This window comes from Mugil cephalus, chromosome 12 (assembly GCF_022458985.1).
Source record: "Mugil cephalus isolate CIBA_MC_2020 chromosome 12, CIBA_Mcephalus_1.1, whole genome shotgun sequence".
Lineage (NCBI taxonomy): Eukaryota > Metazoa > Chordata > Actinopteri > Mugiliformes > Mugilidae > Mugil > Mugil cephalus.
In genome coordinates, this window is record NC_061781.1 from 5594469 (window position 1) to 5622109 (window position 27641).

General features: G+C 44.0%; 1 protein-coding gene and 1 non-coding gene across 2 annotated transcripts in view; both read right to left on the minus strand.

Moving 5' to 3' along the window:
- Positions 1-3632: 3632 nt before the first annotated feature.
- trnas-aga lies at positions 3633-3714 on the minus strand. Its single transcript has one exon. It is a non-coding gene; the product is annotated as a tRNA-Ser (tRNA).
- A 1974-nt stretch (positions 3715-5688) lies between these two features.
- Positions 5689-27641, minus strand: part of tmeff2a (transmembrane protein with EGF-like and two follistatin-like domains 2a) — a 110193-nt gene continuing 88240 nt past the window's right edge. The window contains exons 6-10 of the mRNA XM_047601102.1: positions 18836-18984; positions 17121-17177; positions 16798-16924; positions 9616-9774; positions 5689-6578 (exon numbers count right to left, since the gene is read on the minus strand). Of these exons, the coding sequence (XP_047457058.1) occupies positions 6482-6578; positions 9616-9774; positions 16798-16924; positions 17121-17177; positions 18836-18984 (589 nt within the window). The 3' untranslated portion in view covers positions 5689-6481. The remainder of the gene's footprint in view (positions 6579-9615; positions 9775-16797; positions 16925-17120; positions 17178-18835; positions 18985-27641) is intronic.

Below are 27641 nucleotides of genomic sequence, written 5' to 3' on the forward strand. Positions count from 1 at the left end.
CTCCCTGATCAGTGTTTAAATGGGATCCCTGAGGTCTGTGATTACCAACAACAGCCCCACACAGGTGGTCGTATGTATGATGATACAATAGGTGCCCGGCGGCGTTTGATTTGTATAACCAGCTCAGACCGGATGTCTGGTCGCACAGTACGAAGGAAGGAAGCAGTGGCGCCATTTCGTTGGTGAATCAAAGGCCCCCACAGAGGAGAAAATGGCATGCTGAGACCAAAACAGATGGCGATGGATCTTTAAATGACCCTTTTTCACAGCCCAGCGTGCGTTAGACACACGCTCACTTAAAGGTGGCCTTGTACTTTATTGCAGTGTGTGCGCGCGGTTTCTGTGGTGTGTCATTTCTGTGACGCTATCAATTCTGGAGCTAATGGACCAATTTTCGAGGTGTTGAGCTTTGCCACACATGCGCTCAGAATGGGAGGAAATGCCTAGTGTGTGTGCGTGTGTGTGTGTGTGTGTGTACTTGTTTGTCGATTGGGAGTGTGTATGTTTTGATGTGTACCACACCATCAATTTTCCAACCAAAGGGCCATTTCTTCCCTGCGAAAAGAGTGGAGGTGCAGTTTGCTGATTGTAAAATCAATGCCGGGGCTCTCCTGGCCAGTCATTCAGCTTGATGGTTCCCAAAGTGAAGATTCCTGAAAGACAGCCACGTGCCTCCCAGCAAAATCGTTTCATTTTTTGCCACTATCCATCCCTTTTGCTGTTCTGCACGCCATCAGTAGTTTCCACAGGTGACTGATTAAGCGCTGGAAGTTTTTATTATGCGATGGAATGTACCTTAATTACACCTGAATGCCTTGGAAAACAAGGCCGCACATTCAAACATCGCCGGTGGAAAACAGCAAGGAGTTACATAATGTGACCTACCCACTTCTGAGATGTCAGATTCAGCTCAGAACCGATCAGCATAGTGGGACAGCTAACGGCCCATTGTCTAGTTGGCCAGACTCTCTCTAATATACGGCTCTGAGTTCAGTCCTCTTAGTCTTCAATGTGAAAATGAACGTTAATAAGGTTATTACCCATTCAAGACAACTGTAAGAGGGGTTCATTTTAATTTAAAGTATAGTTTTATAGTGGGGCGTGGCATCTGCATAGGGTATGATAGGTATAGATAGAGAACCTTTCATTTTTGCTGAACAAAGCCACAAGTGTAATATTTCTGTTTTATTTGTTTTGCTTTGTCTACTTTTAGGATGGAAGTTTGGATAAATAGGGCTGGGGTTAGGTTTAGGGTTAGGGTTAGGATTAGGTGAACTTTATAAGCGGCACTGTACTGTTTTGCCTTAGGCCTACAGAAACCAGGATCGCTAGCTGTCTACCAAGGTACCACGCCTCAGCTCCACTCACGTTCCACTTCTTGGCAAATGTTTGGAGTTAAGCAGTCAGGTTTGGCAAAGATGGCTACAGCCCCGCTGAGCTTTAAACCACTCTCCACGAATCCTGTGTGTGACGTCACAGAGGGTTTGTCTGCCTTCATAAACAGCTCAAGCTTGTTAATAGGTACTTTGATCTTAGGGATGCAGCAGAGCTATTCTTCTGTTACTGAATGTTTGTGACTTGGATCCAGCACCAGGTTCGTTACATAATCTCAGAGGTTTGCTGACAGTCAAAGGGGATGTGTGGGGACTGCTCAGCTAGCAAAATTTATACAGGTAGCCTGCCAAAAGGAATCGTTTCAAGTCACGCTTGGTTGACGGTGCAGTAAGATTCAGGACAGTGCTCACTCAAGCTTTGCCTGACTCTGTTTAAACATGATCCTCCCAGTAAATGTTACAGCCACCTATGGCAGACATAAGAACACCACACGCTTACTGAAATCTTTCATTTCTGCAAAAGAAGGCAGCACTTCCCGTTTTGTCAGCCTCATTGACAATACGTGGCATGTCTCACATACGTGGCATGTCTCAGCTTTACGTGACGTATCTGTACGTGACTGAACATAAAACACACAGTAAAAGTGTGAACTTGTCTTGGAACAAGTAAGAGCAAAACAAAGTTTAATCATTGGGAGGTGACCTTGTTGTTATCAGTGATTGGATTCACAGCATTCCGAGGTCTCGGATGGGAGCAGATACTCAGACATTCAGAGAAATTTCCTTCCTGCTCCTCCCTGGCCTTGAGCTCGCTGGATTTGAACTGAAACCAGCAGGAGAAGACAGGAAACTGATAGGATTACCCTGAGTGGGTCGGCTGGGTGCTGTGCAGACACACAAATACGTATACAAATATGGGTGTGCCCAGTGGTTAAGCTGCAGGGGGCTGGGGAACCTTCATATTTTTAATTTTGGGGGAGGAATGAAGGTTAAAGTATGCACCGCTGGACTAGACATTCTCCAGGGGAGATGTCAGTTCAAACAACCTCACAAGCTCTTCCTTGCTGGTGTAAGGAGGGCAGGTACAAGGCTGCTGTGTCAAGTGAGAATATGAAGGAAAAGAAAAATGTGTTGTGCATTTCTGATTCAGCATGCACTGAGTTGACTTACATCGCCATTTACATTTCATGTTTACATCCTCCACAGAAAGTTTTGAATTACGATTAATATGTCTATGGCATAGCTTTTTCTTTTTGTATTGTTCTATTTTTGTAGTTCTTGTACTTGCACATCATGCTGCTCACTTAATTTGCCCAAGTCACCAGCTGCCCACCAGGGCCAAACAAAGCTTTCTGAATCTGAATTAATATGAATGAACACTTTATATTCATTTTCCTCAAGGGAAATGAGGTACAGTAGTTACTGAATGTCCACTGTTTCCTAAAGTTTCTTAGTTCACCATTGTAAAGTCTCATTAGAGCGAATAAACATCGTGCCCTTCAGACACATACCTGTGCATTATACGTCGGTCCTTTAAAGAGGCTGGGAACATTTTTAAGTCTGCCAGATTGACCCATGCATGAACCTGAGCACAATTCCAGGAACATGAACTTTTCCTTTACTATGCAAGTCTTGTGTTATTTCCCATAGTAATGAATCTTTGACGTTGTGGCAGTGGGTGGCTGGGACCCACAAGGACCTCTTTTACATTTTTATGTAAATGTATTCTTATTTTACTACTGACAAATGCATCTGTAGTCAGTTGAACCTACAAGTACAACCAGCTACTATCCACCCATCTATTATCTAAAACCACTTATCCTGAGTGGGTCGTGGATACACTCTGGTCAGGTGTTTCACAGAGATAACACCCCTTTTAAAAATATCAGCATTGCAGTAATTGAAAGTAACAGTAATTTAATATATATATATATATATATATATTATCATATTAAAAATACTTTAAAGTGCCTTCAAATTATTCTCATACATTAGAATATTACTGGATTACTGGTGGTTGCATCCAGTACTTCTGTGGGGTGGAGGAGAGCGGCTTGTTATCCACTGGATAAATTGATCACACTGTCTGAAATCTTTAAAATATGTAGTATAGTAAAAATTATAATGTGAATATTTCTCAAATTGCACTAACTCACTCTATGTAGTGACTACCAAATAAACACTGATTCTAAAATGTATACTCTTCTTAGCTTACAATATTTATAAGAGAAAAAATGAGTTTAATCTCTTAAAGTGTCCACGAGTTACCTTCGTTTGTAGATCAGTGTGTGAAAAAGACGTTGTCGGCAGGATTCGAACCTGCGCGGGGAGACCCCAATGGATTTCTAGTCCATCGCCTTAACCACTCGGCCACGACAACTGAAAACCCATACCGGAAACATACCGGAAATACGTGTGTACAATACCTTAAAGCGAACACAGCACCCCCTCGTGGTGATCGACACCTGTTGCTGTGATCGACATATTGTAGCTCTGTGCTTGAACTTGAACTAGTGTGCTGCATACCTTTATCTGCAGAGTGTAAATCTAGTAAAAACCACGGTTGCATCAGGACAAAACAGAGTATCAAAACACCCCCTAGATTTGATTTTTATTTGACTGTAGTTTTGAGACACGATGAGTCATTTCATTCCACACAGACAATTCAGTCACTGGCCTGAATCTTGGATTAATCAGTAGCTCTAAACATGATTCTTTTCCATCATTCACTGTCACTCGTGTATGACTTTGCTCACGTCAAGCGTTTGGCCTTGTTTCACCTCCCAACTAAAGAGACATTTCTCAGAGACACTGCTGGACAGTCTCTTTGAATCTTTTTATTATTATTTTTAAATCCTAGTCTGTATGAGCGATGCACGTTGTGTCAGTCAGTGAACAGAATTTGATGTACTGATCCCTTGACAGCGCGGCCGCTCCAGCTTGGCATACAACTGATGCCGTGCCCTGCTCCCCTAGGGTACGGTGGAAGGAAACCTGACCTTTCATACGTGGCCAGTGACTCATATTTTCATGAGTTTGATGGCAACATCTCAAATACTTCCTCGCTCTGCACGTCAGACACGCTTGCGTTGTCTTTCTAAATTAATTATAAGGTATGAACTAAGATAAGAGAATCACTTCATTTATCCCACAGTGGGGAAGATGTGAAAAAGGGAACACTAATAAAAAATAGCTTGGACGCTGGGCGAACTCATCTGCCCACGACTTTTTCTTTGGCAGAAACTGGGGGACTGATTATGGTCCAGCAGAGATCTGCCAGGCTAGTCAAGTCATGTGGGCACCCTTAATGCAGTGACCTTTTCACAAGCACACTTTGTCCTCAAGGAAAAATCACTACTAATGGCCAGAAAACACACCACAAGTGTTGCCATTAGTAGGGAGAACCTTTTAAGTTATTTTGTCCTTATACCCATTATCTAACTTAACTAATAAATAGAGCAGAAGGCCAGGAAGTTTGCTAACAAAGATGCACAAATAAAGGCACTTCGTCCTCAGTTAAAAACGTATAAAGCACACACCTAAACATCACAGCTTTCCTCGAGGATGCAGACTGCGTCCTGCGTGCCGGCAGCTTCCACCCTCCTCACCTTATTAAAAACATCCTGTTTGGACAATTCCAACGTCTCCGACCAGGAGGAAGACTCAGTAAGGGGTGGTGACAGACTGAAGAAACACCTTCACAGAGAAACATTCTGGATCATCAGCCCTGGTCTGAACGATGAGGTTGACTTTTTGCCGTTTCTCTGATTCTTTGGTAGATATCAAAACATACTGTAACCTGTGTAATGAAAATCCTTGTGTTTTGTACAGCAGTCTACATTTACGTATATTAGGTTTAATAAAAAACATACATTTTTTCCTTTGTACAATCGCATTTGGCAAAACATTATCTATCTAAAATATATGACAGTCTATACATTATCATCAATATAACTAGACATGATCCATCGACGCGGGGGAACTTTAAAGCATCCACATTTAGTCCACTTTAGCGCCCTCTGTTGTTTAGATATTTGTGGTGGACCCACTGATTCATTTCCATATTTCCTGTGGCACAGTTGGTCTGGAACCACTCTGTTGGGAACCGACTACGCTCCGTCAAAGATGTGTTGGACCAATCGGATCGTCAAGGCGGCAGAAGCATGACAGTGATGCACCAGGTTTTTTTTCTTTGTTTTAGCTGAAACTCAACCCCTAACGAAATCCAAATACACTATAAAAAAAAACAACAACAACAAACATTTAAGTTGTGTGACACAGAACAATGTGACTGCGACATTACTGAGCGTTACCCGTCGTCGTGGCAGCACGATTAAAAGTCAGACGCAGCATGTTACACTTGGTGATATAAATTATTTATTTACATTTACAGAAAAATGACCCCATCAAGACAACGTAGTAATAACTATTGGAAATAGAACCCAAGATACAGTAGCTGACGTTATCGTCGTAACCGAACAGAGAGCTCTATAGTAACATTGTGCCCTCTGTCAAAAGGTCTCCTATAACACAAGGTGCAAGGCATCACGTGTAGCCCCAAAACCCCGCCCCACCCCCCTCCCAGACTGAACACACACCTCATTTAAAGCCCGTTACCCTGCTTTGCACTACCCCGATTTCGTACCCCTCATCTACAAACGACAGACACCGGCTAGCCCGCCTCTACCATGTAAGCGCACACATCTAATACACATTCACGCACGCACACATTCAGTGTCCTCAACGTCTCTCCCCCCCATCACCCCCCCTCCCCCCCTCCTCCCAAGACCTCATGGTTCAGTTTGTCAGAAAAAGGTGCGAGGAGACACGTCGGCAGCTGGAAGTCGTGTGGGGGGGGGGGCTGGTGGCTGTGGTGACCGACGACGACGACGTTACCCCGAGTCCCGCCACTGACTGGCGCGCCGGCTCTCGCCTCTGCCGTGCCACCGTCCTCCGCGGGCTTTCTTCAAGTTCGTACTGGGAGAGAGGGCGAGGAGTGAGGGGAAGCAGATGCTATTTTCTCAGGGTTGGCCTACTAAGGGGGAGGAGAACATCTAACGCCACAGCGCTCCGTAACGAGGACGAGGACGACGGGGAAGGGGACGGGGGGGGGGGGGGGGAGGGGGCTCCGTCCAGTGTGTCTGGGCTCAGATAAGTCGAGTGGAGGCGCGCATCGTGTTTTCCGTACTGAAGTGGACATTGTTCTGCTTCTGCCGGTTGATCCTGTTGGTCCGCGGGCACTTCCTGCACACGGAGACAAAGATGAGGGAGAGACACAAGGAGTCACTTGATGGTCTCGCTCACGTAATAACAGAGACCTTCAGATCCTTCAGATGTTTCTCCTGATTCCATGAAACGACCAAAGCAAACGAGGATATGATCACTCACAGTAAAAATGGCCGCTGGGTTGACACCAATCAGGCATAACATTGTGACCACCTCCCTAATGTTGCGTAAGGTCTCCTTTGTGCCTCTGAAACAGTCCATCAGAGAATGGACATGGGACTTCTGAGTGGTGGGAACAGTTTGAGATACTCGTGCTCGACTCGAGTATTCCCATTTATATTTTATACCCCATTTCAGAGGGAAATATCACACTCTCTGCTCCACTATATTTATCTGACAGCTTTGGTTAGTTTTAAGCTGGAGATTGCAACCGATGAATAATAAAACAAGCTTTGAAAATACACGTTGTTAAAGTTTAAACTAACGGTTTCTGGGTTTCTGGCAGTGATTTTTTTTTTTTTTTTCTTTTTTACCCCTTCTAAAATTTTCACATGGTTTCATTTCAGCTGAAGTTCAAATGACCCCGTATCTCTGCAAAAAGGAAAAAAAATATCAAAGATTAGAGTAAAAGTCGCAAAACTGAAAGCAGATTTCTTCTTTCTGCTCTCATTAATCATCTCGCAACGCGTCCGATTTATCTGCTGTCCCCGTGTATAAAGCGATGTTCAGTAGCTTAGATTTTCTCCCCTTGCAGCAGGCAAACCAGTAACATGCTGCGTGTACACTGACTCCTCAGCATTAATGATCTAAAGATGCCATATATCAGTATAAATCAGTCAGACGGAGCAAACCAGAACTTTACTTTCATACTTCAGTTCCATTTTAACTGCTGATGCTTATTTACTTATACTTAAGTGAGATTTTTCCTTATAATTAAGTATTTGTACATTGCTGTTTGCTTTCACTTAAGTACAAGACCTAAATACTTCTTCCACTGTTGTATGTTAGTCTAATTTGTGATCTTAAACCAATCACAATGTGAAAAGATGTTTTCATAACTTGTATTTTAATACAACGTCTCTTGTAGGAACCAGTGGGTTTGGATTAATACAGAGTATGTTTTCAGATACAAGACGTGCAGATCGATACCGAAACATCGATACTTCTGATACCACGTCTTTATGGTCAAAAATCGATACTTGAATTCAATACTTTCAGTACTTCGGTCATAACACAGTGGAAAGTAACCAAATTAACACAACAAACCTTGTAAAACACCTCAGGTTAAACCACAACACAAAGCACGAGACATTTATGATGAGGTGGATTTTCACATATTTTGTTTGACTGTGTCCTCTGTTTGTGTTAGCACAGCTGTATAGCAAATAACGTAATAATTGTATTCTTTATGAAGCTATGATTTGAAATACACTACTTTCTTTAGGTTTACCACACACATTAGTGTGTATTAACACAAAGTATCAGTATCGGATCGGTATCGCCGATACCAGCCTGAATTTTACTCAGTATCGGATCAGGAAACAAATCTGTGGTATCGAACAGTTTGTTCGACTCCTTGTAAACCGAATATTTTGTTAACGACGTACTACGACACAGGCCAGACATGTCAAATGGTCCGTTTCTTAGATGTGACAGGACGACACAGACTCAAAGCGTAATATAAGCACAAATCTCCAGCTGCCATTAGAAGATGTGTTACATCAGCATCAGTGTTCAATGGAGATCTGTGCACAAAGATGAGTCACTCACTCGTAGTTGAAACGATGCGTGTGTAGATTTATTCTAATGCAAGCGTCTTCAAATACAAGATCAGGGACGGGGACAACACAAAGCATCAAGGACATCAAAAACATCTCCACACTAAAGGAAGGGGGTTGTAGGTGGTGTTTATAAGTGAATGCCGAGTCTGAAAGAAAGCTTACAAAAGAGTGAGACGGAGACTGAAAAAATAAAAACAGGAATGTTTATTTTGCGATGTTAATGCTCATAATACTAATCAGGTAAACCTGCGTAATACGAAAGCAGTTAGTGAGATAATTTGGTGTAATATTACGGCGACGCAGCCCAACTTCACGTGTCCACAGGGAGTCTGGAACAGCTCTGTTGGGAACTGATTATGCTCTGGCAAATATCTCTCGGGTCACTCACCATGCAGACATATATATATATATTTTTTTCTTTGTTACCAGGCTCGTATTCTGATAAGAACTAGGTCAGGCTAAGAATGACAGCCCTTGTTAAAATAATAATACCAGCAGGTCATAATGGCGTATGTGGTGTGTGACTGCACGAACACTCATTCAACACACCTCTGAGCTGAGCCCCATGTCTTGTGCAACCAACATCTACAAAGTCGTGTAGACGTTGACCCCACCCCCCACCCCCCACCCCGTATTTTCAGTGTTAAATGGATATCGCTGAGCTGCAGGATACATTAGTGCTACTGTGGCTGTTATAAATTCACCATGCTTCTTTATCTTCTCTCCTTACCCTCTCACTCTGCCCCTTTATAACCGCTCGCTCTCTCATTTCGTCCCTCCTCCTCCTCCCCCTCCTCCCGTCCTTTGCTCCGAGGAGCAGTTTTGTCTCGGCCAAAACTCTTTTAAAATCTTTTATTAAATGTCATAAATTGCTTAGGTCAGCCAGAGGCAGACAAGCTGCAGGCTAGATATGTCTGTGTGTGTGTGTGTTCTGGGGTTTGTGTGTGGGTGGCGTTTTACCGTGAATGCGAAATGCCTGTTAAAACACAAGAGTGTTCGCTTGCCTACACAGATATCTCTGTCTATCTGCGCTCGTGCTGGCGAGCCGCGTGTTTCCAGACGCGCGTGTGCGTGCCCTCTGGGAAAGTGACAGCGCTTTCTCTCCGTGGTGGAAAGCTCGGTGACCTTTCAGCTGTTTCCTCAGGGCTCAGGAGACTGTGACTCCCAGATACACGCAACATGGAAAATACAGCCCCGGGATCATTAGTAGGCTGTGTGTGTGTGTGTGTGTGTGTGTGTGTGTGCGCGCGTGTGTGTGTTAGGGCATGACTCACCGCGTAATGCAGAGCACCACCACACAGATGATGACCACCTGGAGTGCTCCAATGATAGAGGCGATGAGGACATAGTGCAGTTTGCCAGAGCCAGGCACCACGTAGAGCACGTTGTACTCTTTGATGTCACACTGGGGACCCCTAAAACCCGAGTGACAACTGAGATCACACACACACAGAGGAGAAAGAGAGAGGGGGAGAGAGAGAGAGAGAGAGAGAGAAGGCGAGTCATTTCTTCGCACTGAGCGACAGGTTCATTAATTCTCGCGTTTCTAATTCAAACATCGGTACCTGTTTCATAAAGACATAGCGGCGGAGCGCTGCGTTCGCGTGACAGTGTGGTGACACCGCTTTCTCTTTGCTGTGACTGTTCGGATGAACGTGACCGATAGGGCTCGCGGCGGGAAAAGAGACGGAGGGAGAGCGCGTTTGCCCGAAGTGGTTAGAAACGCGCGGTTTTCCCTCCGTTCTGGGCCTCCGGCCACGCTAACGCTGCAATTATAGATGAGTGTTAAGTCTCTACAGTGGACCTGTGTGTGTGTGTTGCCGCCACGAACACACTGCAGGCCACCACTGTGATTGTTCCGCTTGACCCGCAAGGAAACAGGAGACAGTTAACAGTGATGGGGATAAGGAAATAAAGGCATGTAATGAGAGTTACTGAGGGGCCTATAATTAGAGCGCAGTGCAATCTTATCATGCATGATGCATCCATCTTGTGTTGCAGCGGTGCTATCAAAGGCTGAAATCCTACACCCAACTATAAATCAAACCGTATTGGCAGGGGGAGCTGGAGCTGTCCCATCATCAGTATGAATCCAGTATTTTTGGCGTCCAAACCCAGAGCTCTGGGATCAGTCAGAAATGTATTTAGAAGTAGCCTGTTAATGATGCATTCAGCTCTTTCGTGATATCCTCCTCTACCAAACATGGTATTAAATGAGCCGTTTCCAATATTAAGTATTTGTATCCGGCGTGTTCATATTTGGCCGGCTTAGAGCGGATGTACTCGGAGTAGGCACACACGCGCGCACACACACACACACACACACACATGCACGGACACAGAAAGAGAGACTAATGGAGATGATCTTTGTCCTCAGAGACGAGCTAAAATGGTCTCCCTTTTAATCTCCCTCTCTTCGCCTCTCTTTCTTTCCCTGCTTTTCTCCTCTCTGGGGAGGTTGTTACCCACCAACACCTGCACATCCTTGTTTGGTACAAACACGCACACACACACACGGCCTCCTTCACGTGCTCCATTCCTCCGACCTGACAGTGTGGGAGATGAACGCCTCAACCTTGCTCTGTTTGGGGGTTTGTGCTCTGTTTCCACACACACACACGACAAGAGACATACACCTCTCCCACTGAGACCACTGAGCTTCCCCCTGCTCATTAGTACGCCGCTAATGATTCCCACAGCCAGCAGGGGGCAGCAGAGACCCTCCGCACGCCCTCCCCGTCTGATAAGCGCTGCTCTGTATGCAAGGAGAACGCCTGACTGGGCGAGCTGGGACGATCGAGGTGAGAGAAAGGGGAGCGACAGAGGGAGGGAGAGACACCCAGACCCCCTGGCTGCTACACTATCAGGCTGTCAAAGACAGCAGACCTGAGCAGCACAAGTGCATATTCACTGTGTATGTGGGCGGTGGGTTTTAATATCATCCCTCACTGCGCCTTTATGCAAATGTGTGTCGGCGCTGCCTGTGTTCAAGTGTATTCTGTGTGCCTATGTGCGTACATATGGGCACTGTATGAGTTGCACCTGCTTGACTGCCCCTCAGTAAGTATAGCTTTGTGCATATATGTGTGGCATTGTAAGCTACCGGGCCACAGAGGGCTGTTTGTTACCAGGCCACACAGATAGAATAATAATTTCTTATCTGTTATTTTTTTTTCAACTGTATTAGTCTGCAGAATGTTTTATTTTGAAAAATGACCAGGTCGTCACTTCCGCCTGTGCCTCTTTACAGGGCTTGACCCTTCTGTGGTTTTCATTCCCATTAGATTAAGCTGTCAAGCTAACCTCAGCCCAAACGAACAGAAAACAAACATCCCCAGAGAGCCTCTTGGAAAACAGCAACAGAACCGATGATGAGACAGCAGAAGACTGCAGGAAACGCGATTAGGATTTGTTATGTGCACGATGACCGTGGAAAATGGTTTTGCTTCAAATGCACGGTACATGGTGCAACAAACGGTTGGAGACTGCTGCCTTATAGGATTATCATCTTCTAAAGCTGATACGGCGAATGTGTTAGCGGTTACATGGTGTACACAGCTCTAGCAGGTACAAAGCATCTTTCTTTGAAGTCTGTGAAGGTTCTCAGTCTGTGAAAGTTCTCAGTCATCTAGGTCAGGTGTGAAGACTTGTGGATATCTCAAGTGGGCCTTTGTCAAAGAAGGCTCCAAAGAAGAACATGGTCATCCCCTAAATAGCTGATGTATTGGTTCAGAAAGTCAGGAGAATTGTCAGGGAACACCGCATTCCAGTTTATTTCAAATATTTCATACACTTTGGCAAAAACTGGTCCACCCCAAAGAAAAAACACCCAGGCAGAAATGTTAGCTAGAGAACACAGATGGTTTGAGAGAGCATCGATGTCAGATTGGAAAAAACCTTCTCTAAACAGAGGAGGTGGCCTGAGGTATAATCTGAACACAAGTCAAGCAAGTTTCTGATGCCATTTACCCACCATGTTTCCTATTTAAATCCATTTAAACCAACTCCCCATCGGAACTGAAGAAGCTACTCGGCTGAGTGGTGAAACGTCTTCTCAAAAAACTCTACAAGTCCAGTTGCCTTTTCGGATATCTTTCTTTTAGCATTGGGTCCAGTACTTTGTGGAGTTTTTCATACCTGAAAACCAGGCTAATGAGAGCAGATGAGCCATTAGAACGAAGCAATTTGTAAAAAACCAAAACAATGAGCTGAAAGATGCTAAAATGCTAAAAACCACAGAGCTGAGAGAATCTCCAGCTCAACTGATGACCCTGTTCGGTTTCGACACTAACGTCCAACTCGCTGATATAAAAATGGCAATTACCGTAGGCAGGTGGGTTTTTCAAATCAGGCAGCACAAAGTGACTCGTCGGTATTTCGCACCGACGTCTCTGACACATGCCTGTTCCCTGCTGCTTTGGAGATTTTATCAACCAGAGAAAAACTAAATACTGGGAGCGAAGATGCACTTAAGTCAGCAACAGAAATAGACATTTGATGTAAACGTCGGGACAGGAAAGTCCGCAAATCAGTCTGCATTTATCTATAATTAAATATGAGTGATTCTTACAGTATCTGCTTTAAGTTTCTGCTTCACTTCATCAAAACCCTGCAGCCATTTGAAGGCAGCAGGACAGATAACTTGATAAATCTGTAGTCTCTGATTTGAGAGGAGGAACACCAGACTTGTCCAGCCATCACACCCGTTGGTCTGCAGCGATGCCTGTGTTACATCGCATGCAAATGACATCGAATCCGCACACATGGGACTGTTCAGAGACGATGGATTAACTGGAAGGTTATTGAAGAGAGGCTGGGTTACAACACAGCCGCCTTTCCCACTTTCCTTTGAGCAAGGGTGCTGTTATTTTCTTGAAACATATCATGAAGCAAATGCTGCTGTGTTCACTCATCATGATATAATACAGCAAACATAGTTACAGTACAATTAAAGTGGAAACATTCATTAATTCATTATCTTTAAGCACTTATCATCTAGAGCAGAGGTGTCAAACATACACCCCTGCTCAATAATTAACACACTTCATGAATGTGAACATTTCCAAAACGTACTCGTTCTTCTTTGCACTAAAACAAAGGGACAAATCTGGAGCTGTTGTTATTTATAGGTTATTATGCCATTATGTTACTGGTCCGGTGCTGGTACTGGTCAGATTGGGTTGAATGTAGCCCCTGAACTAAAATGAATTGGACACCCCCGCTGTAGATGGTTGTGTGGGAGCTGGAGGCAATTATAGCTATCAATGGGCAAGAGACGGGGTACGCTGGATCCTGGACAGTCCACCAGTGTAATACAGACATCTCACAGCTAAAAGGGTTTGACCTATAGAAAAATAGACAACGTGTCTCCACTTCTTCCCATTGGCAACATTGCCGCTAGAATTCCAGGGATACGGTGGCGCCTTCTTGCATTTGGAGTTTGCGTTATCGATGACCCGCCCATACCCCCTCTAGACTCGCAGTTGTTGATTAAAACTGCTCTACCTCTGCCAGTTACAAAGAAAATGGTAGGGGTTTATTTCGGTCCTTGTCTCATCCACTAACATGGAGGAGGTGAAACATGACCTATACCACTAGGGGGAGCTGCACACACCTTTGCTTCACTCATGGCATCCACTTTTTTGCTTTTTCAGTCTGTGATTCAAAGCTGCTGGCCAGCTGTGGCCCTGTCCCAGCATGGGTTTACTTCAGTCTGAATACATGCATGTTTGATGGTTCTAAAGTTTTTTTGTTTTTTTAAAAATATTTTTAGTTTCTGTCATTATTGTACTGTCTTACCAAAAATCCACGCCATCTGCAGATGAGAGCTGTCGTGCGTTCACAGCCGCTCTGCACCAGCCACTCAACAATAAAAGAAGTGTCTCGTTCTATTTGTTGAGCTGTTGTCAGGGCTCCCAGTGACTGGCACAGTTGTTTTGGAGGAATGAAACAATGGCTGAGGCTATTCATTCATCACTGCTCTGATGTGAATGTATATTACACCTCACACAAGCCCTCTTTCTATTTGAGGCGCTGCACATGCAGTACAAAAACTACAGCAGGACCTGTGACTGGAGATGCTCACACAGTCAGTGTGACATAGGCCTGGGATCATAATGCGTTGGGGGGATGCTCCAGCACATTAAGCACAGAGAAGTGGGATTAATTTGAGGCAGCACAGGATATTTTTCCATTACAAGAGGGATCCCCTCGCTTAGCACACTGACTTACGTTAACTCAAGATAAACAGGTCTGATGAACCCTCTATGGGGCAGGGAACCATATATGGTCCCCTCTGCACACATTTTAAACTGTATCCATGTCTCTCTCAGTGAGATTTAGACGTGTGTGGTTTTCATTCAGCCGATCAGAGAAGATCAAGGAAACATTTTGTGGTCTTCAAGGTCCACCTCTGCATGAACACTGAGCATATTAACTCCTTTATTAGGTACCAGGAAGAAGTGGCCTGACGTTGTATAATGTGATAATGTTGCCAAGTGCCTGAATCAGCACTTGTGTTTTAATGGTCTAAATACATGTTTACTTTTGTTTACAATTTAAGAGTATGGAAACACATATGGTAAATTGATTAATCTTGATTTTCTCTTAAAATATTAAACAAAATAATAAAAATAAATATTCTTATGCCCTATAATAGCACCCTGACGTTGAAATTCAGAATTTCCAATGAGTGCCCTATAAAGGGTTCAGAAATAAATGGGACCCAGCATTTTTCTAGGTAAATTTTACAGTTGATTAGAGCCTTACACATTTTCATTCAGTGTGAGATCAGAGAAAGAGAGAGAGAGAGAGAGAGAGAGAGAGAGAGACCTGCACATTCTGTGGTCTTGCTTTATTAGTTAAGGGTTGTTTACTTTAATTCTACAGTGTGTTACGCTGTAAAAACACTGTAACCTAATCTTTAAAACAATTAGTTTAGAATGTAGTTTCACTGCCTATAATAGCTAACATTAGCCATTAGTTATTGCTTATTGGTAGTTATTTAAAATCCATAAACCGCTTCAGATCCTGCATCCGCTGGAAAGGACGTGGCAGGTTTTTGCCAGTTGCTTTATTCACCATCAGTATCACAGATGTCCCAAACGGCTGAGACATCTGTGGATATATTTTATAGCTAAAATGTGATCTGACCACATGTTTATTGCTATACATTTCCAATGCATTAAATAATAATAATAATACCAGAAATGGTGAATTATCCAATAACACCGCCTGTATTCAGGAGGTGATGCAGACTAAGAGACAAGGAGAGAGATATGTGGTCCGTTTAGAAGTTAAAACTGAAATTGCCAAGGGTGTTGATGTATTCAGAAGTTAGAACGGATACCAGCATTTCTGACCTTTTACTAAAGTGACAAACTCTAACCACGGGGAATATTCTAGCTGTGTGGGAAACGTGGGACACCCGATGACTTCCTGATCTGCCGAGGTGGTATCAATGGGCTGTCAGAATGTTACAAGGAGCGACTGGGACTTGAAACGTCAGTCATGTGCCACCTCAGCTGCTGCATCGCTGACACAAAGAACAGGCCACATACAGTACGATGCAAAAGAGTTACTAGACTGCTGTTCCACAAAGCCCCTACAATGATGGAATGGTTTGGTGTTAGGTCAGTCCTCACGGCCTCTCCCTTTGCTTGGTGCTAGCCAAGCGAACGAGGCGCAACCCTGGGACAAAAAGTAGAGCACGTATGTGAATGTCACCCTGTGAGAGCTGGTAAAGCTCTACAGAGAAGCAGTGGAGGGTGTCAACCTCCTGGATCAACTCCTCAGTCTGTACAGGACTGTAATTTAGTCCAACAGGTGGGCACTGAGAATGACAAAGCTGCAGTATGCAGCTGGTTTGAGCGGGATGGATGTTGTAGGAGCTCCTCCATTTGGCCAGTGACTGGTGAGAGAGCAAAAAAAAAAAAAAAATGGCAGTAGCGAGACACGTTGGACCCAGCAAGTCTACCGAGCCAGTCTGTCCTCACACAGCTCATGGATGGAGGCTGCTATCTGAACTATGGGCTGACATGGTTGACCACATGCTGAACTATACTGTAGATTATACCAAACTGGCTGCAGATTATTGCAACATTCACTAGTGTACCACACCAAAAGAAAACTGACATTGTGGTGTAAGGAAAATCTTTAGCTTTAGTGTTTTTTTTATTTTTTACCCAGTAAAAAAAACTGAAATAAAATGGCTTGTTATGAATTAAGGAACACAATAGACTGTGTTGACTACCATGATAAAAACAGTGTTGGTTATTTAGCTTTTTTTTTTAACTTTACATAGTGTGTGAAAATAGGATCCTTGGACAACTATAATAATATCAGAGCACAATATCTGTGTCATTTTCTGATTGGACATTCCGTCCGAACTGTTACACTGCCAGTCCTCAGTCATGTGTGTGTACATGGTGTGTGTGTGTGTGTATTTGCGTGTTCACCTGCAGGAAGGCTGAGCCAGGATGCTTGGGAACTGACACTCTCCATGGACGCAGTAGTTTTTGTAGTTGTCTGGACACGGGATGTACAAGCCGCGGGCCAGTCCGTTCCTCGGATCCTCTGTTTCCCCTGCACATAAAACAAGTAGTAACTGCGCATATGCCTGTGGCCTCCTTTGCACGGTCATCGCTGCAGAACGAATGATAAAAAGTGAAAAGAACTGAGGAAAAACTGACAGGGAGAAAAGCCCGTCTAGGTCTCGAATCAGCCGCGAGTGGCAGCACAGGTTATTTGCTAATCCGCCACTATCACAGAAAGCACTCACCTGTGAGTTCGGTCCGTGCGAAGTGTCCATCTCCGCCTCTGTTCCCAGTGATGTCGCCTGGAAAGGCCAAAGACACATTAAAGCTCCCACGGCCTCAGCCTCCCTCCAATTCAGGTCACACGTCCGCACAGACGGCCGGCGCGGGTAACGAAGGGTCGGATGTGAATCATGACTTCAACAAAGGTTTCGTGCGGCGCGTGCACCTGCGTGTTTAATGCGTATAAACGTGAACCCGTCTCCCCTCATATATTATACCGCACGGGGAGCAGAACGGAGCACCACAGGCGGGCGGGAGAGATCAGAGGGAATAATGTGTTTGCGCTCACCTTATTGACGCCGCATCGAATTCCTCTTTTCACAATGGCTAGACAAAATCTCCTTCAAATCATTACCATTTTATTGCAATGGATTTTTCAGTGGATTTATCCCCCCTGACTGCGGAGGCATTTACTAGATTTATGATGCAAGAATTGTGTCAAGCAACGTGCCAGAATGCGCACCTTCCAGTTTATTATTAAATATTTTCCCTTTCTTTATTTAATGGCTTGCACAACACCTGAGGCACGATGGCAAAAGGGAACAAAGGACCTTTTCAGTGTGTGAAGCTCGTGCGCATGACAGCCACTTAAAACCGAATGAATTTTTTAAAACTGGCCAGAGGTGAGAGGCTCCAAACTTAATTGCATAAGCAAAAAAAAAAAAGTGGGACTATTTCATAATTGTGTAAAACAAATGGCAAAGAAAAAAAGTCTGAGGTGTCCCTCTGAGTCCTGATTTTAATAAGGTTTGCTTTTCCCACAAACCCCTCATTTCAGTGACATTCGTCTCTCCCCCCACTTTCCATGATTGAAACAGAGCGCACAGAAGAGTGATCAAATTGATCAAGGTGGTCTCACCCGCCGCCCGGAACACGGGGGAATACAGATTTCTTTTTGTTCCAGAGCTAGTTAGGCCTGATTGCTCTACTCCCCGCTGCTTCTTTAAAGACCCATTTGTCCCGTGCAGGTGCGGAGCCCGGCCAAAAGCTTTCAAATGTGGCATTACACAAGAAAGGCCGCGAACAATTGAGATCCGAACGTGTCCCTGGACTGAACGTCTGCTCCCCTCTCCACCAGATGAGCTTCGCTCAGGCCATAAAGCAGAGTGAATAAAAACGAGGAGAAATTAAATTGCACGTGGAACTAAATAAAATACAATAAAGTAAAATTAAAATGGAGAAATCTTCTGTGCTTTTTTTTTTTTCTCTCTCCTCCCACATGGATTAGCAATATGACTCAGTTTGGGGGATTTAAGTGCAGAGATTAATAAATCAACTTGGAAATATGGCGCCGCAATAAAAGACGCCGCACTAAAAAAGAGAGGGATTACCATTCAGTGAAATTATCAATACACACAGCAGTGACGGCCAGTTTTGAGGATTATCTGCGCGCGCTGGTCTAAAATGTGACTGAGCGCAAAACTTTCTGCAGCTACGTGACGTGGCTGTAAGAGCAGCTGGAGGGAGACGCAGAACCCTGGGATCACGCTGTCTGCGTTTAGCTCCACGAGACGCCTCATTTGCCTCCGTGTCTTCACCTCACAGCGAAGCGAGCACCTGCTCAGACAGACAGACGGATTGACGGCTTCCGCTGCGCCCGTGAAAGGTGTTGATGTGCCTTTTGGAGGCCAGCGCGTGCTCGCGTGCTCGCGTGCGTGCGTTTGCCGGAGAGTCTGACCTTGGCAGTGGCCCAGGTATTTGACCTCGATGCGCTCCTGCTTCTGACAGGACGCCTCCTTCACCTGGCACGGGTTGTCGTAGGAGCGGCCGTCCGAGGCGCACACCGGGTTGAAGCTTATGTGGGAGCAGTCGATGTTGCAGACACACCTGAAGCGGAGGAAAAAAGAAGAAAGTGCATCAGAGTGGATCGCGGAAGCGGAGATGGAAATGAGCACCAAAACTCATTCAGGGATTAAAATGCGACGCAGATTGAGAATGCTGGGCTATGCGCGGTAATCCTGTTCAAACTGGGGTTTGGCTCATTCAGTTTGACACAATTGCCAATGGATTTAACTCTGCGAAAGGAGACAGGCTGCACCAAGGGCTTGATTGACAAATGATGTGCTTTTACAATGGCAGGAAGCAATTAATAATGAAAGAACCACAGATAACAATGCATTTTTTGTGCTACAGGGGAAATAGCGCACGCACGCACACACGCACACACACACAATAAAAACGGCATTCAAGCTGTCAGATGTGAAATGTATTTTTGATAAGATTGAAAATAGCCTGAATGGAAAATAATAACTTTCAAGCTAATACCATTATAGCGAACACTGATATATGAGCTTATTTCTGGTATTACACCATGCATTTATAATGTCTAAAAAAAACACACCACATGGCTGAGAAATTATTATGCACAACTGAAGAAGCGGTCCCGTCTGCATCCACTGAGCCCGATAAGCTTCAAGTGTACACATTTCAGCAGATGCTTTCCTTAAGTGCGAGTTGTTACATTAGAAAAATAAGCGCCAGTCAAATTAAAATCCTGATGCCGCGTCTTGCTCGCCGCCTCCATGTGAGGGACTTTAAATTAGTCAGGTTCAGTCTCCTCTGTATAATGAATCTGCTTCTTTGTCTTTACTGCATTCATTTCTGAGCGATTCGGGGGCTTGATGGCTTGATGCTCTCAGTTCCTGCAAATTAACCGGGCAATTTGCTGTCGCGCCACAAATTTACGATGGAATTTCGGAGCGAGGCGTGCTGCGTTTGCGCGGCTGGGTGGGTTCCTGCACGCGCGACATCTGCATAAACGACAGTGCCGGTAAAAGACCACGCGCGCTCGTGTGCGCGTGAATATTTGTGTGTGTGTGTGTGTTTTGCCATACGTGTGGTTTGACCCCATGGCAGGCCTGATCAGCAGAAATTACACCCAGATTGCCTTCCCCAGACAGTTGCTGCTGAGTAGCAGCGAACGCAAGATTCTGTAATTATAAATCTGTCATTATTCTCCCGGTCTTTTCATTTTTCCCCTGGTGCCAGGCTCTCGGTAAAGCACGGGCATTCAGCTGTCTCACAGCTGCATTTGCATTCACGCCCACGTGGGCGCCCGCCAACGCACAAACGCGGGGCCCCACACACACACACACACACACACACACACACACACACCTCAACAATCAGCCACGATGATTCGTACTGCTGACATTGATGTTGATTGAAATGCCGCGCAGCAAAGCGTGGCGGGCCTCAGCTACTGTTGTAATGATGGATCAGCAAAGTAAAAATGATGTGAAGAAAGGCTTCGCTATGCATCAGAGCGGATGCGGCCGCGTAAAGGCTTGCGATGTGCAAACTCCCACGTGGCACTGAAGGCGAGCCGCCGGAGTCGCGAATGACCCGCCGCTGCAGAAGGTCACGCAGTGACACTTAGAATGTTATTTCACTCAAACAGGTAAACTTTGTTCTCCCCTTTCCAATTAGAGACGTAAAAAATAACACATTCCACAGTGATGCGTAACCGCAGACCCGACGCAGTCTTTTGACAGCAATTAATAAAGCTGTCAAAGAACTTTTTCATTTGCACTCTCAGTTTGGGCATGCCGTTCCTGCGTGTGTGTCAGTGGGCACCATCTAGCCCTCTCTAGCAAGTAGTTTTTTTAGTTTTTTCATATGCAAATTTTGCGCTATAAATAAACTGAAAGAAATGTCAGACTGCGCCATTTAAAATAATGCCCCTCATACTGAATTGACTGTCAAAAATACACCAACTTTTAGGACTTTCACAGTCAACAAAACTAGTTATCAGCATTCATATTTGAATATAGATGCTAACGCAGATAGACAGGCAGCCATTCACACTTACACCTACGGCCAATTTAGAATTACCAGTGACCAACTGATGATCGCCATTATGTCACATCCTGTTTCTATAGCGAAACTCATCCAGGAAATTGACACGTGCACATGTATCAACGTTATATTAACTACATAAAATGACTGAAACCATCCTTGAAAAAATATATTTTCAATACTGAAGCCAGACACCAGGGTGAGCTCTACTCGCTCTGGCTTCACTTTCGAGGAGCTGTTCTCCTGTCCATAATTATAGAGTCTATGATAAAATAAATAAATAAAATGTGAAAATTTATCTGCGGAGTCGGTTAAAATAGAAGCGCCTCGTTTTTAAATCGTGATCTATGCCAGTGACAGTATTGCAAGTGAAATCATTTCATTTGGTTTTAGTTGCGTTCTGTGACATTGTATGTCAAACACCATGGCATCTTAATATGATCCACTACGTTTTTTATGTAAATGGAAAAAGCCATATTAAGTAAGAGTGCAATGTTTTATTTAATTTCTTTTTTCATGTTCTTGCTTGTGCTTAAATTGAAGCTTCATCTGGCTAGACCCAAGCAGAGCTAACATCATCTTTATGTCACGTATGTGTTTATTTGTATTTTTTGTCTGGACCTGATATTCCATGTAATATTGTTAATATATGAGGATGCATTTCTCCATGGTTGAAGGATACCTGAAGGTTACTTATGAATCATTTGTTAATTAACCTGTTACACACAGCCCCCTGCTTGTCATTTCTGATATCTGTGTGGTGCTGATGGACAGCTCCTTGAAACCTGTAATACTGAAGGTGTTGTAACATGTTACAGATGCTGTGTTGGTGACTGTCGAGCTTCCAACAGGTTTCTCCTGTATTCAGTTCAGTCCTTCATGTTCAATCTTCAATAAAGAGAAGTGCTCTGAGTATGGTCTCCGTATTCATGAGGTTGGAGGTGGCCCTTGAAATTTATTTAGACGTAAGACTTGGAAAAGGTTGGTAATCACTGGTCTAAGCTATGTAGTGTAAAACATTTTTACCTGTGTGTCTGGTATCAAATCCTCAAAAAAGAATACACAAACCACGACTCTTAATGTCGAAAGAGTCATGGTGATGGCTTTTGAAAGCCCATCAGTATTATCAGCATAGCGTAGACACCACTTGAGGCAAGTGAGAAGTTTTTTTTTTTTTTTTTTGTAATTTGCGTTAACCTTTAAAGACTACACAACACACACACTTTAATTTTGCAAAAGCCACCCCGAAGACAAGATTAGGCGTACAATTTAAGTGTGTGCGTTATCATGAAAAGGATCTAAATGAGAACAGTTTTTAGCATGAAAGGAGAAGAACTGAGGAACCGCGAATCAAAGCAAACGCTTCGGAAACCAAGACCGCGCGCTCTAAAAGGAAAATAATATGAGCCTTAACATAACGTGTGTTCATGCATACGAGGTGCTGCCACTCTCCCACCGTAGGAGAGCTTCGAGAGTCTTGTCCATCCCGAGAGGCCATTCATTTTTAATGAGGCCTCTCACTTTCTCCACAATAGGCACTATAGCACCAGGCTGCAGTGCGTCAACACGTCCCGGTGCTGCCCGCAGACACTCGTGCGCAAACACCCGTGCTGCCCCATGATAATCCTTGTTCCCCGCCCTCTCTTCTCACACATGCACCAAGTCGTTCATTCACACGTTCTGCTGAGACGTACAGAGGGGCAGGGAAGTGCTAAACAAAATTTAGCGGCATGTGTGCGAGCGCGAACGTGCGCGCGCGAGAATACTTTCTTAGCAGGATGTGTCGTATTGATTAGTTCCCCGCGATTTCCCTCCCATCAAAACCTCCCCGGCTCAAGACTGTGTGCGAGCTCCCAACTGAAAAGGCCACTTTACACACGTTTCAACACTCACACGCTCGCACACGTCGCAGCCGAGGCCGACATATCCACTGACTGCCTCGCGTTGTGTACAAATCCTCAGCAGCAAACCTCATTGCGAGTGAACATAGCATTGATTTTCATAATCCTTAGCCTCAAATTTCACTGTAATCCTTTGAAAAACGGAGTGAGTGAGAGGGAAACAGACAAACAGGGGGTGGGGAGGGGGGGGAGTAGAGGCACGGTTGACGCGGAACACAAAACAGCAGGAAGAGACGGGAGAAATGCGAAATATAAACACACAAATACCGGTACACACCATTCAATGATACTGTGGGGCTTTGTGACGAAAAAAATAAAAATAAATGTTAGCATATAAGGCACAAGCAATTCAGAAAAAAGTCAGAAACCTTGCACACCAAGTCTGTCACGTTTTATTTTTCTATTCACTGTGAAAATGGGTTCGTCGAGCAGTGAGGATGATTGTGCGATTCACTTCTCGAAAAATGAATACGCTCGAACCTGAGACAACATGAACAGCGCGGAGAGTATTAGCTCCTGATGAAGGAGCTGTGGATTATTCTGGTTGGTTTCCAGGATGATAGTAGTTCAGATCATTAGGAACAATACCACCAATTTCAGTAATTCTGACCCTGGACAGTGACTGACTCCATGTGCAGTTTATCACAAGTCATTGTGGATGGCGTCTACAGCGACTAATGCAAACATAACTGGCACAATGTAACGTTGTGTTTATTCTTAAACGTGCCTCGGTTCCTAATGATTAATATTCTATGAAAACTACTTTAGACTTTTGTCTTACTGAGCAGGATAACACAGCCTGATGCTCCAGAGGACAAAGCATGGATATATACCAAACAGAAAAACTACAGATCAATAAATGCAAACATTGCCTTGTGACAGTGTATTTTTGTCAGAGCTCAGTACAGAGCAGAGCTGCTTTCTGACCTTTACATAATAGGACACAGGACCAAGTTCAAGAGGCCTTTGGGCGAGAGGCTGTTTGACCTTCTCGAAATGGGCGCAAAACAACCACGAGGAGAAAAAATACTACAAATGAAAAACACCCGGTTATATTTACCCATGGAACCAAATGAAATTAATCAGCTGGATAAACTCCAAGCGTGACTTAAAGGCGTAAAAGGCCATTACTACAACCACTACTACAAGCGTAGCTCAATACTACTCATCTGTGGTCCTGGTCTCATCAACCTTCCCAGCCTGCAGTGATCCACTCCTACCTGAATGAAAGAAAAATTCTCCAACCTCTCAATTCGATCACTATAGCAGCTAACTCATTAGTGATAGAACACGAACACCTTTATTTATATCCTCTACCAAACTGTCATGTTACATCATCAGCTGTATCTTATATATATTTTGTTTATCACGATAAGACTGTACATGTACGCTTTAGTCATTAGGGTTAGGGTTATTTTTCATTTCATTCCTCCTGCTGGGTTCTGCTCAAGGTTTCTTGCTCGCTCTGGAGGTTTCAGGCCGGCTTCAGTAAAGCGTCTCGAGACATACGCAACTGTGTTGTTATCGACGCTATATAAATCAAAATTAATTGAACTGAACTGAAAGACTCTTCTCAAAACTGCCACAAAGAAGAGCAGTCTCCCACTTCATCTTTTGCGAAACAGCCGTGAAGTGAAAAAGAAACACACTACAAACTGACTCAAAATGGCAGTGAGATGGCTACAAAGAGGGATGTGAACTGAAAAGATAAGATGTAAAACCACTCCACTGATGCAAAACAACGGCCAAAGCTGAAAAAAACCACAAAAAACAAAGTGATAGCAAACAAATAAAAAAACAAACACAAAGCTAACTATTCCCCTACTTTCCCCATGTGAAATAGCCACAAAAAAGACAAATCAGCTACAAAGAGACACAAAACAACCTCAAACACTCAACAGACACAACGACAACAACAGCTACAAAAGAAGTCGACACCATCATCGGCAGAGCAGCAGTAAAGAAGAGCAGATGTACAGGTTAATAATAATAATAATAATAGTGTGTTCTGTTCCCATGCTGAAGGAGTGTCGTGGCTTTGTCCAGCGGCTCATAAGCTGGTGTGGAAGGTTGTATGTTGTGTGTGTATATACAGTATGTGTGTGTATGCATGGACCCAGTTTAAGGACATAAAGGCCATCTCCGACCTTGGTTGTCGGCCTTTGCCTTTGCCATTTGTCTGGCTTTGCCTTTCACTCTTCACAGACTTGGCCTCAATAAGGACACCAGCGCTGGCTCTCACAGCTTTCTCTGGAGGTCTAACCCCAGCAAACACACAGCAAGTGTCTCAGCTCCTCCTCCCCCCTAATTCTATCAACACCGATGGTGCTGTTGATGGGTCTGAAAGCATGGACTTTTGTGGGTAATTACAGTTTTACACCACAAATGGATCTAAATGGGTTTTTTGTGACACCGCATTGATCCATCAGGACCAAATTGGTCTTTTCTGCTTGCTGCCAGCCTCCAGAGTACGGAGAGCTCCAGAAGAGTGGAGGAGGCACACCGGAGATATTCGCTATAGTAGGGTCAATAGCAGTACAGTTCAACCAAAACAGGTTTGCACAGCGTGTCAGCATACATTATTTTAATGGCACGGAGCTCCTCGTGTGAACCGAGAAGAAGAGGGAAGTGATTTATTCACGGTCAGCTGTAAATGATGACAAATAGAATCGATGGGACTTTGTCTGGGGACAAAATGAGCTGAAACAGCAACTTTCTCCTGACCACGGTGTTCTGGAAAAGACTGCAATATTATGAAAAGAACCCGGGATGCATCCTTTGTGTCGCTACATAATGACAAAATAAAATAAAAGAAGTTTGAAAAACAATTGCATCAAAATTTAAAGAGCGTACAGATGATTTTTTTATTTTTTTTTCAGTAAGGCAACATTGAATATTATTTTCCCTGTCAGCAGTTACAGGCTGTGTGTTTTTTGAAGAACTTTTATTTAGATTCCTTTAGTCTAACCTGATTCCAGACCCCATATCTCAGATGGAGTTCAGTGATTGACGTAGCTTTAGTTTGGTATGTGATAGCTCTCAGTGTCATTTGTAGTTACATCCACAGGTTGGAAAAAACAATCATAGCTTTTTAGGTGAAGTCATATAAATTGTTTAAAAAATGGCTGATGAGACCTCATATTTCCCATTAATGACCAAACCCAACAGATTGCAATTTAGTTAATTCAGAAATGTAACGACACGTTGCAGCAACGCAAACTGCAAGAGCTGTGATTGGTCCGCTCGGTAGTACCGTGGTTTCTGCTTTAGTATTTCCAACTGCTTCTCCAGCTCTGCAATTTTCAAACTGATTGATTGTTTTGGATCGATAATGATGGAAAACATAGAGGAAAGGTTAACTCAGGAGGTTCGGAGTACACTCATGTTTCTACTCACTCATGTACTAACACTCATGTATAACAAAGGAAACACTTCCAAGTTAACTGTAGAGTCCTAACACTCAATCTACATGTTACTGGGCCACAATAAGTGAAGATGAGGTACATCGTGAGGACCAGAACCGACGCTATAAAAAGTGAAGCAGCAGCTTAAGAGAGATTTCAGTACAGGCCTGCTTAGATAAGCTTTCCAAATTGGCACATATGTGGACCATCTGTACGAGCAGCTGCCCTCAGCGCCAAGGCGCTAGAGTTCTACGGGTCAACTTCAACTGGAAGAAGAAATTAAACATGGCAGTTTACTTCATACGATGTTAGTGAAGTGTAAAAACGATGTTCATGAGAAACAGCGACTTCTATGTCGGTTGACGCCTTCCATCGTGTTGACCTGCGCGAGTACACTCTGGTCTTCAGTCCACAACAACGGCCTCCATAATGATAATGAAATATGCAATCTAAAGCTCACTAATTTACACTTATTTTTTTTTGTACGCTTAATTTACGCTTATTTTGTTGTGTAAAAAAAATTGTTGGATTTCACCAAATGCTGAACTACCTGACAAACAGTCTCTGATCACTCCACAGCAGCTCGTATGTTGGTTGAAAATAACAGGCAGGGACACGTTAGCACAGCTACACGTCATGTAGTGGCTAACAATTTACAGAAGAGCAGCATATATTAATGCGCATTGTTTGTGTGGCAATAAGAATGATGTTTAATTACAAACACACCACTTTGCGGTCACCTGGTCTTTGATTACAGTCAGCCCTCCACTCATTGTTTGATTAACTGACAGTTTGTTTGATTAAAAGTCAGCTGCCGCCTGATTGGAATAACCTGTCATTTTAATCAAAGTGATCCTAATGCTTCGCCAGTTGTTGGCTGCTGTTTGATGAAAATTACCTGCTGTTGCTTCGCAATTACCTCTCTGATTATTCGCCAGAACATTCTTATCAAAACACCTTGGGGCTTGTGGAAGATTAAAGGGTGCTTGTGGGTTCCGTTTTACAAGAAGGGACACTGAAATATTCATGTCTGTGTTTATGTCAACGACTATTTAAACGGGATGCATTATTGACTCTGTCTGCCTCTCTCGTGCGTCGCCCCAGCTACGCACGGTGCGACCGCATTTATTTAAAGCTAAATATGCTTCAGGCTCAATTTTCTGACCTGTCTTGTGTACAAAACATTAACAGTAGTAGTTTGCGGTGACCTTATGAATTCTCCCTTTGGTATTCCGAAACGGCCAATAAATCCATTTCTGTGTTTTAGTGGAACGTAAAGGCGCATTTGTGAAAGTCAGTGGCACCGGGAGAAGAGGACTCCAGCTGTTTAGTATTTGCAACAAGGCTCAGAATGCATCATGAAGCCGTTCCTTGGCATTAC